The sequence below is a fragment of the Sander lucioperca genome, chromosome 19 (assembly GCF_008315115.2).
Source record: "Sander lucioperca isolate FBNREF2018 chromosome 19, SLUC_FBN_1.2, whole genome shotgun sequence".
Classification (NCBI taxonomy): Eukaryota; Metazoa; Chordata; class Actinopteri; order Perciformes; family Percidae; genus Sander; species Sander lucioperca.
In genome coordinates, this window is record NC_050191.1 from 6,173,589 (window position 1) to 6,191,151 (window position 17,563).

The 17,563-nt window shown below is 41.4% G+C and overlaps 1 protein-coding gene across 1 annotated transcript in view; it reads left to right on the plus strand.

Moving 5' to 3' along the window:
• Positions 1-3,327: 3,327 nt before the first annotated feature.
• cad (carbamoyl-phosphate synthetase 2, aspartate transcarbamylase, and dihydroorotase) overlaps positions 3,328-17,563 on the plus strand; it is a 30,832-nt gene continuing 16,596 nt past the window's right edge. Inside the window, exons 1-19 of the mRNA XM_031313838.2 lie at positions 3,328-3,740; positions 4,612-4,751; positions 4,897-5,026; positions 5,245-5,387; positions 5,574-5,715; positions 6,248-6,419; positions 8,433-8,618; positions 8,722-8,831; positions 9,779-9,921; positions 10,734-10,865; positions 12,081-12,314; positions 12,400-12,621; positions 13,146-13,334; positions 13,454-13,578; positions 15,131-15,264; positions 15,416-15,528; positions 16,308-16,472; positions 16,564-16,649; positions 17,009-17,255. Of these exons, the coding sequence (XP_031169698.2) occupies positions 3,650-3,740; positions 4,612-4,751; positions 4,897-5,026; positions 5,245-5,387; positions 5,574-5,715; positions 6,248-6,419; positions 8,433-8,618; positions 8,722-8,831; positions 9,779-9,921; positions 10,734-10,865; positions 12,081-12,314; positions 12,400-12,621; positions 13,146-13,334; positions 13,454-13,578; positions 15,131-15,264; positions 15,416-15,528; positions 16,308-16,472; positions 16,564-16,649; positions 17,009-17,255 (2,904 nt within the window). The 5' untranslated portion in view covers positions 3,328-3,649. The remainder of the gene's footprint in view (positions 3,741-4,611; positions 4,752-4,896; positions 5,027-5,244; positions 5,388-5,573; positions 5,716-6,247; positions 6,420-8,432; positions 8,619-8,721; positions 8,832-9,778; positions 9,922-10,733; positions 10,866-12,080; positions 12,315-12,399; positions 12,622-13,145; positions 13,335-13,453; positions 13,579-15,130; positions 15,265-15,415; positions 15,529-16,307; positions 16,473-16,563; positions 16,650-17,008; positions 17,256-17,563) is intronic.

Sequence of the window (17,563 nt, forward strand, 5' to 3'; positions counted from 1 at the left end):
TATCTCCAACACTGGTCAACTCACACCTAGACTGATAAATAGCCCTACAGGTAAGAGGGAAAATATGTATTTTTGATTTTGGGTTGAATTGTCCTTTTAAGTACAACTTTGAAATACTTGTACTGTGCTTGAGTATTTCCATGTTATGCTACTTTATACTTCTAATCCATTACAATTAAGAAACAAATATTGTACTTTTATCAATAAACAAATATGATCTATTATTATCGGTTAAGATAAGATAAAAGTTTATTGATCCCTGAGGGAAATTGATGAGCTAATAATAAAGTTGTATGAAGTAATTGTAATGAGCTCCACCTTTACCAGCTGCAACATTAAAGTGATGAACACATTAATGCATCAATAATTATAAGCCAATTATATATTATTCTGAAATGGGCCATGCATAATGGTACTTTTAGAATAGTTTGATACTAATGCTTGTGTATGTTTACATAGGTCCATTTTTGGATGCAGGACTTGTAACAAAGTATTTCTACACTGTTTACTTAATTAAAAGACCTAAGTACTTGTTCCACCACTAAATAATAATGTAATCCTATGTTGGTGGCCCCTAAACTATTTGTGGTGAAACAAAAGACCAGCAAAAAAATATTGATTCAGGAAATACAGTATATATGGCTCTCTTTTATATATCTAAGATTCTTTGGGATACGTTAGCCTATATTTACAACGTGACGTGTGTTTGATTAACTCATCGAGCCAGAAGCAGCAGTGTGAAAATAAAAGAGAGAAAGAGAGCCTGTAGTAACTAGATCCTAATATAAAGCTGAGTTGAAATGCTGGCCAGGCTGGTGTTCTCAAAACAAACACAGCTCATAACAAACATTCAACTACAATTCAATAGCATACAGGGAACATTTATTTGAATCAAGCACACCATCTGTTTTACTCTCCAGGCATCTTATCTCCACCAAGGTGGTTATGATTTGGGCTCGGTTTGTTGCTTTGTTTTTCAGCAGGATTACAGAAGAACTACTAGCCCTTGGTAGAAGGGTGTAGAATAGGCCAAGGAAGAACCGAAGGTCAGGGCTAGAAGGGGGCACTGGCGAGTGATCACTGATAACTATATTGCCAATAGAGCAAGAAATGACCCTCTGAAGGGCATTTTTAGAAGTAAAAGAATTGTCAATCCTGGAGGATGATTGATGTACTTTTGAGTAAAATGTATACTGCCGATCGGTGGGGTGAAGGGTCCTCCAAGTGTCAATAAAATGTACATCCATGCAGCAGCCAAGTAGAGATCGACCTTGCCCCATATTAGACTGTACAGTTTTACTAGATCTATCTAAGCACGGGTTTAGGCAACAGTTAAAGTCGCCAGCTATCACTGAGGACTCAACAATCCACTCAGAGAAGAAACTAAATACCTTGGTGTAGGGCTGGGCGATATGGAGAAAATCAAATATCACGATATTTTTTACCAAATACGTCGATATCGATACTGCAACCATATTGTAGTGCTGACTACTGGTGCTTTCACAAAATATTTACACAATGAGATTTTTGATAAATAATAAGTCCCACTAAGGACATTACTGAACCAATAGCATGACTATACTACCGAGCACTTAAGATCCACAGTAATCTTCCAAAGTGGTCTCATCATTGCAGTGCGCTCATACGCACAAATGCTTTGACTTACCAGAACTACGTAAACAGCCATGCTATTGCATTTTATTTTCAGATTCAAAATAGCTCTTTACCAGCACTTACAGTTCTCCTTCCGACACACAATATGAGACCACTACGCTTCACATTTCTAAGTAGATTTTCTATTCTGTATTCTGATCCAATCCCAATTTTGTTTGGTATTTCTAGCTATTTGGGATTAGTAGGATGACCAGATAAGTATACAAACTAATTTTTTAATAGGTTTGAAGGCACATCAACATCATCAAGTACAAACAGAATTATATATATTTGACAACGTTAGTTAGGCCTACTAGTTACTTTATTAATGCAAAATATCAACTAATAAATGATGATGTATTATTACGGATAAGCATGCCAGCAGTAAATAAAGTGTTAAACTTTTCCCCCACCTTCCTGCAACAGCAAAACATTTGGAGTCATCCTCCAATGACAATAAATCCATATATATATATATATATAAAATTCATTATACTTTTGCTTTTGCTGAGGACAAAAGCTCAAATTTCATTTTCTCCATCAAAGTCATTAGGAATTATTCTCTGGTGGTGATCATAAACACACTAAGCAGATTTCATGGTTATCTTGTCAGCAGCTGTAGAGATATCTTGACCAATATCGCCATCCTAGTGGGTGCAAAAGCAGTTCCAGCTGTTGAGAAGCACGAAACTGCAGGTACGCCATCCTCTGGCGTGATGACGTGGCAGTGACGACAACATGTGTTAAGTTTCCTGATTGAACCGAAAATAGACTATTTACCTTCAAATTAAAGTCCCACATGTATGAGAACTTTTTTTTTTTTTTTTTTTTTTTTTACAGATTTTACATCACCTACACTTTACTTGCAAAAATGAAAGTATTTATTAAAACTTATGATGCACATAAATCAACAAACTGTGCCTTAAAAACTGTCCTTTGTCTACTTCTTTGGTGCCGTTGTCGGGTAAAAAGTATCCATTACAGCCTGTAAAGACACTGAAAAAAATGTGCAAAGGGCATAACGTGCATAGAAAGTGCAAACGTTTTTGGTCCATGTTGGACATTCCTCAGTGCTATGATAAGTCACCCTAGATGTGGGTCACTCTACAGGTGTACCTAGTCAATCATATTGATGATTGCTTCACTCTCTGTACAGCCCTGTAATGTGTGTAATCTATGTTTGAGTACTCCCTTGCTGCACTACACAAAAAATGTTTGGATTTTATATATCAAACTGAATAACCTGAAATCTAAACATAACTTCATGTCAAAATTTGACTTCTGAATTCTTCACGTTTGGCAAGCACATGACACATTACAGTTCTAATTTACAAATCAAATCAAGATTATTTGTCATGTACACAATCATACACAGTACAACGTGTGAAACTAACAGTTATATGGTATGTATTCTACACATTTGTTATAGTGTCTTTTACATATTTGTTTTATTCTATATTTGTGTTCTTAACTGTTAAAGTACTTTGCTCTTTTGTTTATTGTTCATTCCATTTCCATATGTTAATTGTATGCACCAACCACACCAAGGCAAATTCCAAGCAAGAGAAAACTTACAGTACTTTGGCAATACATCTCATTCTGATACTGCTTCATCAGTGTGGCTTTTATTTTGAAATGTCTCAACGGAAGTGCAGGGTGTTTCTAGCGGTCCAGGCTGTGGGCCGACTTAGTTCCACGCTTCTAGCAGCGTGTGTGGAACATTCAATGTCCCGTCCGACTAACCGGCAAATCATTTAATTAAACTCGGTTTTTTGTTTTATTGTGTACACATTTAAACCGGATTCATTAAGACGCAGAAATCTGCTCTGCGGACAAATCTTGTCTTTATCTGAAGTGTTTGGGTCTCATCTTCTCCTGTTCTACCCGCGCGTCGTGAGTTTCACGTGGAGACCGTGGCTCATCACCATCACCATCACTCATAAACATCCAGCAATTTTCAGGTTACAGTAGTTAGCATTAGCTGTCTGAGACAAAAATGACGAAGATGGCGACATTGATTCTAGAAGACGGGGCGACGTTCAAAGGCCTCCTTTTTGGTGCAAATGTGTCAGTGTCGGGAGAAGTTGGTACGTCTTTTTTAAGCTAATATATAACTTCAATGGATTACAGGTAACTTAGTTTAGCTCGGCTCGTACAAAGTCCACCTGCGATATGTGTTGTTATGTCGGTTGCCCAAATGTGCCACGATGGTTGTTGGTCAGAGTTGTAAAGCGCCCCCCCCCTCCAATAAGTCGACCCCCCATAACTCGACGTTACTTTCCCCTCTCCTCAAAGTAATGTGTCGCCAAACTCCATTTAAAAAAATCTGTCAATTAAATGTTGGGTTAGCTAACAACGTCATTATTCATGCGTGTATATCATACGACATTTCCTGTCTTGTAAATGCCACAGATAAATCCTCAAGCAGCATTTCATTTGAGTATCTTTACAACTCTGACGTTACTTGCTATTATACAACCTGTGGTATGTTTTGGCTGACGAATGTGTAAATAAGAAGGTATGACAGGAACCACTTTCTGAAAGTTGAACTGTGTTGTAATAGATGCAACTCAACGTGGTGCAAGCATGCCGAATTAAAGATGAGGCAATGTTGATTTTATACAAGGCCAGACTTTACTCTATGAGGCGTGTAGTTGTGCCTATGAGCAAGGCAGCATTCAATTAATGGACTTTTCAGCGTAGTTTTTATCTCTGCTGGTAGTTAGTAGAGTTACTCACATATGTATGCCATAATTCATGCCCAGGTCAAAAATGAACATATGCAGACAATTACGGCCTTGGAATTAGGTTTATGTTTATGTTGAGCAAATGATTTAGCATTTACTCAAACGCATGAAGACTGTCTGTCTAAATTTAGTTGTCAGTGACTTATAAATACTTTTTGTGTTAAATGGTTTTAGTGACACTCTAATATAACTGAATGTGTTGTGTGTTCAGTGTTTCAGACAGGCATGGTGGGTTACCCCGAGGCTCTTACTGACCCATCCTACCGCTGCCAGCTGCTGACCCTCACTTACCCTCTGGTGGGCAACTATGGTGTACCACAGGACAAAGAGGGAGAGTTTGGACTGAGCAAGGTGGGCATTTGTTTAGGGTTTAAGCTTCTTTTTTTATGGTAACACTAAATCCTTTGGGTGTTTTTGTCTGTGATCATAGTGTTTATTTTCCTCATGCCACGATACACAGTGACGTGTTTCTCTGTATGCGTGTCGTCTTACTCAGTGGTTTGAGTCGTCGAAGATCCACGCTGCAGCTCTGATTATCGGAGAGCTGTCGGAGAGTCCCAGTCACTGGAGTTCAGTCAGGTCACTGGACCAGTGGCTCAAGGAGCAAGGTGTTCCTGGAATACAAGGTCAGGAAATCTAAATAGACTAATGTGTATAAATGAATGTGGAATTAAACTCATGATTTGATAGAACTGGAACGGGTGTTCAGGATAAATCACAATTTGACAGCTGAAATATAAGATTATGCGTAAAATGATCAGAGATACTTTCAAGCTTTTAAATATAAGAAAAACACAAGACCTTAACCACTTATTTTAAATCTGTTGTTTCCATGTATTTCAAGGCATTGACACCCGCCGTCTGACCAAAAAGATAAGAGAGAAGGGCACCATGTTGGGGAAGCTAGTGGTGGACGGTACTCCTCAGGACAGTATTCCATTTGATAACCCGGACAAGAGAAACCTGGTCCAGGAGGTCTCCATGAAGGTAACCCACCCAGATGCTTAAAAAACCTTTTTAAACCGAACCGGAACTTATCAAGAACCCTGCAACTAAATCCTAAATTCTATGCTGTTCGTCTTTCTTTATATTAGCATCAAGTTATCTAAAAGTGTGTAGAAAGTAGACCCCAGACTGGTTTGTTTGATTACTTCTCGTTGGATTTGTCTCCAGGAGCCCAAAGTATTCAACCCGAGTGGTAGTTTGCGAATCACAGTGGTGGACTGCGGCATCAAATACAACCAGATCCGTTGCCTGGCTCAGAGGGGCGCCTGTGTTACTGTCGTACCCTGGGACCACCCACTGGACAGCACAGGTCTGTCACACACTTCCACTGCTAATAATGGACTTCATTTGGACTTCAGTGCCAGGCGTAGATCAGTAGTTGCTTGACTGGGGCATAAAAGTGATCACTATGTTTGAGGTGGTTTGCAAGATGTCAGTAATAATTCTGGAAAGTTTTCACCATACCTTTTGCAGAACATATCACCAAAATATGGGACTATGCCTGTGTTTGTTTTAAGGAAACGCTCACACAAAAACATTTGTTGAAGTTATTTCTATAGTTTTTTTAAATTTTTTTTTATAGTAGTGGCACCAGCACTAGAACGGTTTAAAACCCTTAACTAAGAACTGTCAGTTGTTGCAATGTGTTCTGAGAGATGAAGTAGTTTATTGCTGCAAAATTGCAACAATTTGCAACAAATTAAGTACCGGAAATGAGTTTATTTCCAGTCAAACACAGGCAATAAAAGGCTGTTATTGTTCACATGTATTGACAGTGTGACATATTTGTACAGTCTTCATCAGTGGTAGGACAGGCATTATTTTTCTTCGTCTTTTTCTAGATTTTGATGGTTTGTTCATCAGTAACGGCCCCGGGGACCCCCAGCTCTGTCAGACCACCATCAACAACATGAAGAAGGTGGTGTGCGTGGATCATCCCAAGCCGGTTTTCGGTATTTGCCTCGGACACCAGCTGCTCTCTTTACTCATTGGATCAAAGACCTACAAGATGAAGTTAGTACCCCAAATTAAATTCACCAAAAAATAATTTATATACAAAAGGTTCCAGACAGAAGAAGAAAAATCCCTTTTTAACAAGGCCAAAGTCGTCACAGGGTCAAATTTGATTTCTTTTTGAGCTTACTGCTGATATGCACTCACGTCTGGAGCTCAGTCAGTCTATTGTCAAGCTTATAGAAGATTTATGAAGCAGAAGAAATATATGTGCCCTCAGTGACCTGAACCAGTGAACCTCTTTTTTTTTTTTTTTTTTGGAGAGTTGTGATGTGAACTACAGATTTTTGCTGTTCTCAGCAGTCTGGCCTCTCCTGTATGAGCAGTGGAGTGTTGGAGTGACCGTTCTTGTTATGAGAAAGGCTAAACAAACAAGCCGACTCGCTCCTCACTGTCGAACTCCACAGCCACATCTGTGAGACGCCACTGGTGGCAGCTTTATCAGGCTCCGTGTGAAGGTCACAGCGAATGTTCCCATTGCTCTGCTGGAATGTTATTGGCATCTCGACGGAGGGAGGGGATTGTGGGATTGCAGTACAATTCAAGTTACAGATACTGTAGTTCACAGGGTTTCCTTGTAAGAAACTAAAGGAAGTATATCAGTATTGGACCCCAGAACGTTTTCTCTTCACCTGGACCTGGTAGTCCAACGCCCCATCTAAATGTACCTACATTTAAATTTGGGTTTGGTATTTGAAATTGTGCCTTTCTTTTTCTGAGGCATACTTTGTTATCTCCTTGAAATTAAAAGGATTTTGAGGACTTTGATTTCCAGGAAGGTGCTTGTTACAGTTGTTTCCTGGGTGATTTCAGTGCTCTAAAATCTTTTTGTTTTCAAAAATGGATTGCAGAAACGTTGCATTGTTACAGTTAAGGATGAAAAGACAAAAATGCATCTCTTACTTTTATTACTTGTAAAATTTGCACTGTTATGGCTCTGACACACCAACCCGACGGCCGACTGTCGGCAGAATAGGCAGTCGGATCAGATCAGATAAGTCGGCTCCCGTCTCCCCGAGTTGGTCAAAAAAGTTCCTCAGAACACCGAAGCGATCCCGACTTGAGCGTACGTTCTGCGCGTGCGCGAGACGTAATACGTCTCCATAACAGCAGGCGGCGCTAATGTGTATTGTTGCCCAAAAAATGAAAACCGGAAATGACGGAACATCTCTCTAGACCTCGTAAACAGAGATCACGCTGTCGTCAGTCATTGTTTTCATCAGAGAGTGTTGATAGTAGTCAGGAAGGATCGTTGTCATTACTCGCTGAACGGAAGAAAATACGATGGCTGGTAATAAGAAGATACTGGCGTTGTCAGCTCCGGTTTTCTCGTGCACCGATTCGCTAGTCAAGGGCTAGCGCTCCACCAATCAGATTGGTCACTGAGTCCGACTGCCCACTGGCCACTGGGATTCAACAAGTCAAATCGGCCATAAATGAACGCTGACGGCGACGGCACGGAACACACTGAACAGACTCGAGTCACCGACCTCGCCAGACTGTCCGACGGACGATAATCGGGTTGGTGTGTCAGCGCCTTTAAAGGCAGCATAACTCCCACAATGTTTTAGGATAATGGCAAAATAATGTTTTCTTTCAATGCATTTCAAAATGGAGCACACAGGTAATCGTTTAAACCTTAAATAATTAATGGTTTGGCCAATATAGGTGTTTGTTGGCAGATGTCTATTTTATTGAGGTTTTTGATGGCTGATATTTTGTTCTGTTAATAAGAGTCACATCTACCACCTAAAATCAAAAAATCTAAATCCCAGTGGATATGTTTTTCTTCTCACAGTGGAAAACCTCTGATAAGACACAAACAATTGGATACCCCATTAAAACCTAGAATGATTTGAAAACTACGGCTACTACCACAAATAATGTCTCATTAGAGTCTGCAAGTTGAGATCTGGACAACACCGAATGGACCTGATACTAGTTTGGTTTAAAAGAACCACCCTACAATCCCAAGGATTTGATTTTTATTTTTTTTTCCTTCTCTTGTCTTAGATACGGTAACCGTGGCCACAACCAGCCGTGCATCCACAAGGGAACAGATCGCTGCTTCATCACCAGTCAAAACCACGGCTTTGCTGTCGACCCGGACACCCTGCCGAAAGACTGGGACGTCCTCTTCACCAACGCCAATGATCATACTAACGAGGGCATCGTGCACAACACAAAACCCCTGTTCAGGTAACGGGCTCTGTGACACAGGGTGACGTGAAAATACTTAGAAGTTCCTCGTATGGAACAAACTGTGTGATTTAATCCTTTTGTGATGCATTTTGTTTTCCAGTGTTCAGTTCCACCCAGAGCACATGGCCGGCCCCACAGACCTGGTCAGCCTGTTTGATGTCTTCCTTGAGACTGTGAAAGACCACAAGGAGGGCAATGCTACCAAATCTGGTAACAACAATTTTCAGTTTTAAAGGTTTTTTTTAATTCTGTTCTCATATTCTTATGTGAAACTTAAATTATGTGTTTTAATAGCATCATTATGAAATCTTATTAGCAATTTATTACTCAGAAATTCCCATTTGTCTATCTTTCGGTCTGTTTTTTCTTTTTTTCTTTTTTTCTTTTACAAAAGAAGGTTTTATGAATGCCCGGCTTGTTTGGAACCTTAATAACTTTAATTACAGTCCTTCCATAAAAATGCGGAGTTTTTTTGTGATCGTTGCAGGCAAAAATCCTTGATTATGCGGCACGTTTTCTTAAAAAATGCGAAGGAATATGCGGGATATTTATGCAATCTTATGCGATGAAATAACGGGAACTTGCAAACACTGCGGTTTCATCATGGCTTCATCGAGGGGTTTGCAGCTTTTCGATGATGTTCACGTCACTTCATAACGTCACTTCATAACGTCACTTCATAACGTCACTTCATAACGTCCCCATGGCAACAGGGGAAAATGGCTGCTCTTGTGTGAAGTAAACGCAACATTTTTGCTAAGATATATGTGACTTTTTTGCAACGAAACTGTGGGGATTATGAAATCGTGCAAGCCCCGCATATTTTGCGCGGAAATCGGCTATTTATGCGGTGAAAGTGCGGCGTTTTTGAAAAAAATGCGGCCCTGCGGACTTTGGCTGGCTTTGGCGGACTTTGGCTGATTATGCATTGAATGATGCGATCGCATAATCAGGTTTTTCTGGAGGGACTGTTATTAGAATCAATTCAGGGCATTTCATAGACTACCAGTTTGGTATTACATTGTTACACTGTTTGATGTTGTGGTAATCACTGTTCAGTATTGTTTTCTAGTTTACTGATTGAAAAGAAGTGCGTTATAGTTATTCTATGAGTAGGACCAACAAAATGTGTGTGATTTTTTATTTTTTTTCTCCAGTGAAGCAGTGCCTCATGGACCATCTCACCTACATGGGTTCCCCGAAACCTGAAGAGGCATTCCGACCCAGGAAGGTCCTCATCCTGGGATCTGGAGGACTGTCCATTGGCCAGGCCGGGGAATTCGACTACTCCGGCTCCCAGGTCTGACAGGAATGCCTTCTGATAAATAGCAGTGCAGATATTGTGATGATGTTGTTGTAAAAACGACAAATGAGTTGTTTTTGGATGCTGGGTAAATTAGTAGTCTGTGAGGGAGGATAAGTAGGTAATAATCAGGTATTGGCATTGGACTTCTAAAGGCTTACAGGCGTTTCCCACTGGGCGTGTCTCTGTTGCGTTCCGGCTGCGTTCCGGTTTTGTTCCGTCCTCCGCACACGCTCCATGCCATAACGGGAGCGTCTCAGAAGCGGAGCATCTTGCTGCCCGACTCGCAGATTTTATTGTCTCTACAAGTACTTTACAGAACAACCTTCCATTCCAAGCACTCCTGTAATTAAACTCCATGTCTCTTTTCTGGCATTGTCCTGATAAAACGGATCTGTGATCTCGTATTATTTTCTCCACCTCCAAGATGAATCTCTTGTTGTCCGTGGTGTTGTAGAGGAGACGTCTACAATACTGGGGGGGGGGGGCATAGTATCTGGAGCATATCTACGCACGCTTCTGGGACATGCCATTCAAGCATTGACTTGAATGGCCCTGATTGCTCGCGCGGTCTGCGGCGCCTCCGGAATGCAGCAGAGACGCGCATACTTAATGATGCTGTATGAACTGGTAACGGGTGTAATTTGCTACAAAGAACGTGTTCACGGTCACCTTTCGTTGTGGCTGCTGCACTTCCTTGAAGATTTTAACTCTGACAACAAGATTTCACTGTTGCTATCACTAACATATGAAGTAGCCCATTAGGCTATTCTGATTCTATCTGATATCATTTTTGTTTTGTTTTCCAGGCTATTAAGGCTCTCAAGGAAGAGAATATCCAGACTGTGCTGATCAATCCCAACATTGCCACTGTCCAGACCTCCAAGGGCCTGGCTGACAAAGTCTACTTCCTGCCAATCACAGCGGAGTATGTCACTCAGGTAGGGATGAGCTCTTTTTGACCGGAGTTGATTTAATGTTGTAACTGACAAAGCGAAATTGGATGGTTGGAGCAGAGTTATACTCAGTAAACGTAATACAACTTTTTTTTCTGCTACATGGCATCGTTTTGTCATTGATTACATGCCACTTTACAACACAGTAATACAACAGAGACCTTATTTATTGATATTGATTGATTTCAAAATCGATCGATCCAACACCAAAGATTCTTTTGTACCTTAAAATAGTTCATAGTTCATTAACTCGTTCGAATGAGACATAAGAATAATGGTAATGGTAACAGTAATGGACCATTCCGCTTCCAACCTGTAGGGGAACCGAAGAGGAGAAGTGCTTTGGTGCCTACTGTAAAGGTGCTGGTTGACAAGTCGCTAATGCTAACACGTTAGCTAATTCTCGTTCAACACGCTCAGTTATTTTTAGTATGATTGTTTTGACCACAGTTAACAACTCTGGGCTAACCCACGAATTCATCAGTAACGTTAACTGTATATAGACGACTAATCTAATGGTAACTTAGGCAGCTAGCACACCCCTGTCTGTCAGCCTCACTCTCCCGGTGCTGCAAGGCTTTAGTCGGGATGAGAGCTGAACACAGCCCCGGCCCGCGGACACATCCACAGTCAGCCCCCAGCCAGCTAGCAGCCAGCCACTATCATTACAGCAATCCAACCCCGGTCAGCACTTACCTCCAGGACGCTAACGGCAGTTTACTGAACCGTTGGGAAACAGACCCAGGCACCCAAGTCAGAACAGCGGCCATTCGTAACGTTACACCTCCGTTAGCGTTACCAGTGTTGCCCCCCCCCCACCCTCCTCCGCTTTTAGCTGTCTTTACAGTTAGCTAAATATACCTGACAAGAGGGAGATAAGGCACCAAAATGACTAATACTAATAGTAATTTAAAGATGTGGTAGCATTGGATCTGGACGGGAAGGATAACTCCGAGTTGGAAGGGGTGTGTCGCGATTCTGCCTTCTCGCTCCGCGACACACGTTCGTGGATCTGAGTGTCGCGATTTCGGTTTCATATCGCATATCATTACAGCCCTAGAAATTATAGTCAGTACATCAGTAAAAGATGTTGGTGACTTTTTCTTGTAGTACTTCTTTTCTAGATTTCATCTGACAAAAAGACAAATGTTGACACATTCAGGTTCTTCCAGTAATTGTTTCCACTTTTTTTGCTCTCAGGTTATAAAGAATGAACGTCCAGACGGCGTGCTGCTGACCTTCGGCGGTCAGACCGCTTTGAATTGCGGCGTGGAGCTGACCAAGCTGGGCGTCCTGGAGAAGTATAAAGTCAGGGTTCTGGGAACACCGGTGGCCTCCATCGAGATGACCGAAGACAGGAAGATCTTTGTGGAGAAGATGGAAGAGATCGATGAACACGTTGCTCCCAGTGAAGCCGCGTTGTCTGTGGAGCAGGTGAGGAGACATTACCTCCATTGTTTCCAAACACTCCTTGTGTTTCCGATGTCTACATGTATCGTCTCAATATAACTCTTTCTAGGCAGTGGCAGCTGCAGAACGTCTAGGCTACCCTGTTCTGGTTCGTTCCGCTTTCGCTCTTGGTGGTCTGGGCTCGGGCTTTGCCAACAATAGAGAGGAGCTCACCTCTCTGGTGACATCAGCCTTCGCCCACACCTCCCAGGTACTGGTGGACAAATCCCTGAAAGGCTGGAAGGAGATCGAGTACGAGGTGGTCCGTGATGCCTATGACAACTGTATCACTGTGAGTAAAGAAGAGACAAATGATGTTTTGATAGAAGCTTTTTACCGTTGATGCCCAGCTTCTAGCAATCACCGGCATAGGTCCATTGATAATTTTTTTAAAATGTATTTCGTTTATATATCTCTTGATATGGACCTTGTGAGTCTGAAAAAAAGATATATTATTATCTGTAAAGTGTCCTGAGATAACTTCTGTTATGATTTGACACTATAAATATAATTGAATTGAATTAAACAATGAGATGGGGATGGTAGCTGACCAGGTTATGGTTCCCTGTATGTGGATATTATGATTACTACTTGGACTAAACCTGTCCATAAAAGTAGTTAAAAGTATGTAGTATGCCACAGACAGGACCCGATGATTAAAGCAGCAAAAAAACCACAGTATGTTTTAAATTGTAATATTACTGAACTTCAAAGGGTAGTTTGGTAAACTAATGTCACTATTGTGTCAAAAGTGATGACATTTTACGTAGCAGAGATAACCTATGGTACTTCACAGAATCCGTTGTTCTCGTTCAGGTGTGTAATATGGAGAATATTGATCCTCTGGGCATCCATACTGGAGAATCTATCGTGGTGGCGCCCAGTCAGACGCTCAACGACCATGAATACAACATGCTGAGGAACACGGCCATAAAAGTCATCAGACACCTCGGCATTGTAGGAGAGTGCAACATCCAGTACGCTCTTAACCCAGAGTCCGAACAGGTAAAAACACTAAATAATGGTCTCCATTGTGCATACTTATACCAATACACACATGCTACTAGGACAGACGTACAAACACACAGATTCTGTTATAACCTGTGCATATTGATGTTTTGCAGTACTACATCATCGAGGTGAATGCCCGTCTGTCGCGGAGCTCGGCTCTGGCCAGTAAGGCGACAGGTTATCCTCTGGCATATGTAGCGGCTAAACTTGGCCTGGGGATCCCGCTGCCACTACTCAAGTACGTGTCTCTTCTTAAGGACTAGTACAGGGCCCGTTGAAAACGTGCCTGTTTGGAACGGGCCGATTGCGCGGCCTGTGGTATTGCTGCTTGTAGAATTCTCCAGAACCAAATTGTACCCCAAAATTACTTACAGAAGGACCCCCAACCACTTAATATGCAACTCCACTGTATAGCCTACTACTAACTTACAGTGTACTTCTACATCAGAGGAAGACACTGTGCTACTATATTTACCTGACAGAGAACGTGGCAGATTCAGAAATTAATCACAAAATATCACAATGAAAATGTGGAGTACCTAATCATACAGTTGCCTCGTGTGTGTGTGTGTGTGTGTGTGTGTGTGTGTGTGTGTGTGTGTGTGTGTGTGTGTGTGTGTGTGTGTGTGTGTGTGTGTGTGTGTGTGTCAACTATATCTGCATGTTGATATCACCACAGTCAGTGTTTATAATGACGGCGGTGTTGTCTCGTATTATCGTTAATGAATTTAACACTTTTTGCTTGACGTATGAAGTGTTGAAGTATAGATTTGATTCGCAGGGGTATTTTGGCGACGGTAATGTTATTAGTGTTATAAATTAGCAATAGACATAATTAACCGGACCCAGGGTGGGTCAGATGAAAACTGCTGTCTTCAGCCGGTCAGCTCCGACATAGTCTTCCATTGCACAGCGCTGTGGAGGATCGAAGCTCCAAGATTAGGTTATGTTCTGCCTCTGTTTAGAAGTGGTGAATTTACAGCTCACAGCAACTTAATACGATATAGTGTCTGGCTTTTGTTTGATATTTAGTGTTGGCAAATGGGTTTTTATTGAGATTCCTCTTACCGAAGTAATGGACACGGAAAAGCCAGCGTTTCGTAGCGCCTTTTTTCCCCAACCTTATCCAACACAACAGTTGCGATGTTCCCGTCAGCTATCCGCTCGCGCTCCAGGTCAGGAACGTGAAGAAAAGTTAGCTTGTTATATCCAGCAATCATGTTACGTTAGAAGCTGCAAAAAGTGAACCGCAGCCCAAGCCGGTAAAACCTCCACACACAGAGGCGTCCCGCTTTATTAGATAGATACCCGATGATATGCAAATTAATTTGAAAAACAGCAATACTCTTTGAGTAGGGCTGAGGATTTAGCTCTGTAGAAGTGAGTGTTGAAAACTGAAAACGAGCTTTCCTGTGAGAAGTCTGTGTTAATATTTAAAGAAATGTGTTTATTCTCAAATGTAGGTATGGTATTGGCAGTGTACAAACAATTCTAATAATAGCCAGCCCTGCTATGAGCCACTGTGATTTGGGAACCTGTTATTTACTTGTATTTCATATCTGTATTATTCTCCTTTTAACTGCTCTTTAATGTTTTATGTAAAGCACTTCGAATTACCTCGTTACTAAAATGTGCAAGTAAAGCTGCCTGGCCATGCCTAGACCTTTAGACACATTTAATCATTTTATGTTCCAGTTTTTCCTTTTCTTGATTTAATTGAAATCATTCCATAACTTAATGGAATCGTGTGGTTCAGTCATGAAAGAAAACTGTAAATGTATTTTCCGTAGGAACTCTGTTACCAACTCCACGACGGCGAACTTTGAGCCTAGTTTGGACTACTGTGTGGTGAAGGTGCCTCGCTGGGATCTCAGCAAGTTCCTCCGAGTTTCCACCACGATTGGCAGCTCCATGAAGAGTGTTGGTAAGAGGAACTGAATATTATCATTTTCAATTTAATTAATTGGATGCTCTGGTGCTTGAAAGAAGAGCCATCAGTCAGATATTTATAAAACCACATTAGCACAGATCAACAGTGGCAATAAGTAGATCTTCACCATCACTTTTCTTGACAGGTGAGGTGATGGCTATTGGCCGCAGCTTTGAGGAGGCCTTCCAGAAAGCTCTGAGGATGGTGGATGAGAACTGTGTTGGCTTTGACCACACCATCAAGCCTGTCTCTGACGAGGTAAAAAAACAAAACAGCAGTTTGTACTTCCTCTCACTCATTGTTTTTACTGTTGTGTTGCCACCGACGATACCCGTAATCCTCACGTCCTTCAACCTGTGGTGAGTTGCTCAGTGTACATGATTTACATAATATCAAATCAACCATTAAATCATTACCAGTGTGTCAGGCCAGTAGATTGGGGGAGGAACTGTCTGTAACGAGGACATTCTTTAATACATACTAGTTATTTTACATGTCGTGTTACATGGAGAAAACCATTTTGAATGATTTTTTTTTTTCATCTTTTTTAACCATACCTGCACTCAAAAACATGCTGAGTAAGCCCTAACACACTGTAAATGAGAAAACAATTCACATGCTGCTCCTTGATAACTGTTCTCTCTTTGACTTGTTGATCTCAGTTCCTAAAACATGTATATAAAGACTACATTTATGGGGTGAAAAAGTCCCAGTATCACTAGTCAGTCCATTGACGTGATGCAGCGGAACAACCATTGTAATGTTTCAAACTAGGCCAACAGATGGTGCTAATGGACTACTGAGCCAGTATACTGTCAGGTAGAGAATACATTTTAACGAGACCGTTTATGCAAGTCTTACTGGGTCTTTGCCATTAGAGGAATATTTCATTGTGTGTTAAAATTACTATTACTGAATATGTGGCTGCTGTCTAGGCCAAATGCTCAGAAACTGACAAATGTCTAGCACCACGATAGTTGTAGTTGATCTCAATTAAAATGCATAATCATGCCTTGCCCCCCCCCCCCCTTCACCAGGAGTTGCAGACTCCTACGGATAAGCGTATCTTTGTTTTGGCGTCGGCGTTCAGAGGCGGCTACACGGTGGACCAGCTGTACGAGCTCACCAAGATCGACCGCTGGTTCCTGCACAAGATGAAGAACATCACCGACCACGAGCGGCTGCTGGAGACATACAACCAGGTACATTTGATCAAAGGGAACTGATGTGGGATGAATTAGCAGCAGTTGTCCTTTCTTCAATGTATTTTGTTGACATTGTTCTTCCTACCAGGATGAGAGTGTCATGCCTCCAGAGGTGATGCGAAAGGCCAAGCAGCTGGGCTTCTCAGACAAGCAGATAGCACAAGCTGTCCAGAGGTGAGTGGGAAACACAGTGTGGGCCTGAGGACACATTGCCCTCATCATTTTTAGGATATTTGTTGCAATCAGTCGGCATTACTAAGGCTGCGTGATATGAGGAAAATATCTAATTGCGATTATTTTAACTGATATTGCGATTGCGATATGATTCACAATATTGGAGGGAAGGATTATTTTTGTATCATTACTCTCATTTCCGTTGGAATATATTAAAATCATAGTGATTTTTGCAAGGATCTGTACCAAACATTTGGTAGGCTGGGCTACTCTGCAGCACCACAATACTTAATTCAGAATGCTTTGACACATATTTTGCCTTTGGAAAAAAAATATATAGTGTTTTTGTTCTCCTACAGCACAGAGCTTGTAGTAAGAAAGCTGCGTCACGATTGGTCCATCCTACCTGTAGTGAAGCAGATAGATACGGTGGCGGCTGAATGGCCCGCCCACACAAACTACCTGTACTTGACCTACCACGGCACAGAGGACGACCTGGGCTTCGATGATCAGCACGTCATGGTGATCGGCTCCGGTGTGTACCGCATCGGCAGCAGCGTGGAGTTTGATTGGTGTGCAGTCGGGTGCATCACTGAGCTCAGGAAGGTAAGTCATGATCTCCTAATGCTGCAGATTGTTGGTACCTTTTTTTTAAAAATTAACTTTTCTTTATTTTAATTTAAATTTAAGCTTGATTTCTTTGTATGTTAATGACTGAAATGGAAGTGAGGGTTCGTTTTTTTTCTTTTCTTTTGCTGCTGTCACATCAGCTGTTGGAGGGCCGAGTGTATCACTGATATAATTAAACAATACACTGAAATATTTTTTTCTTCAAGTAATTTACTTTATTTCATTTGATAACATCTTCCTTTCCCCATCCATCTCTCCATTTTCAAATTTCTATTTTACCTATA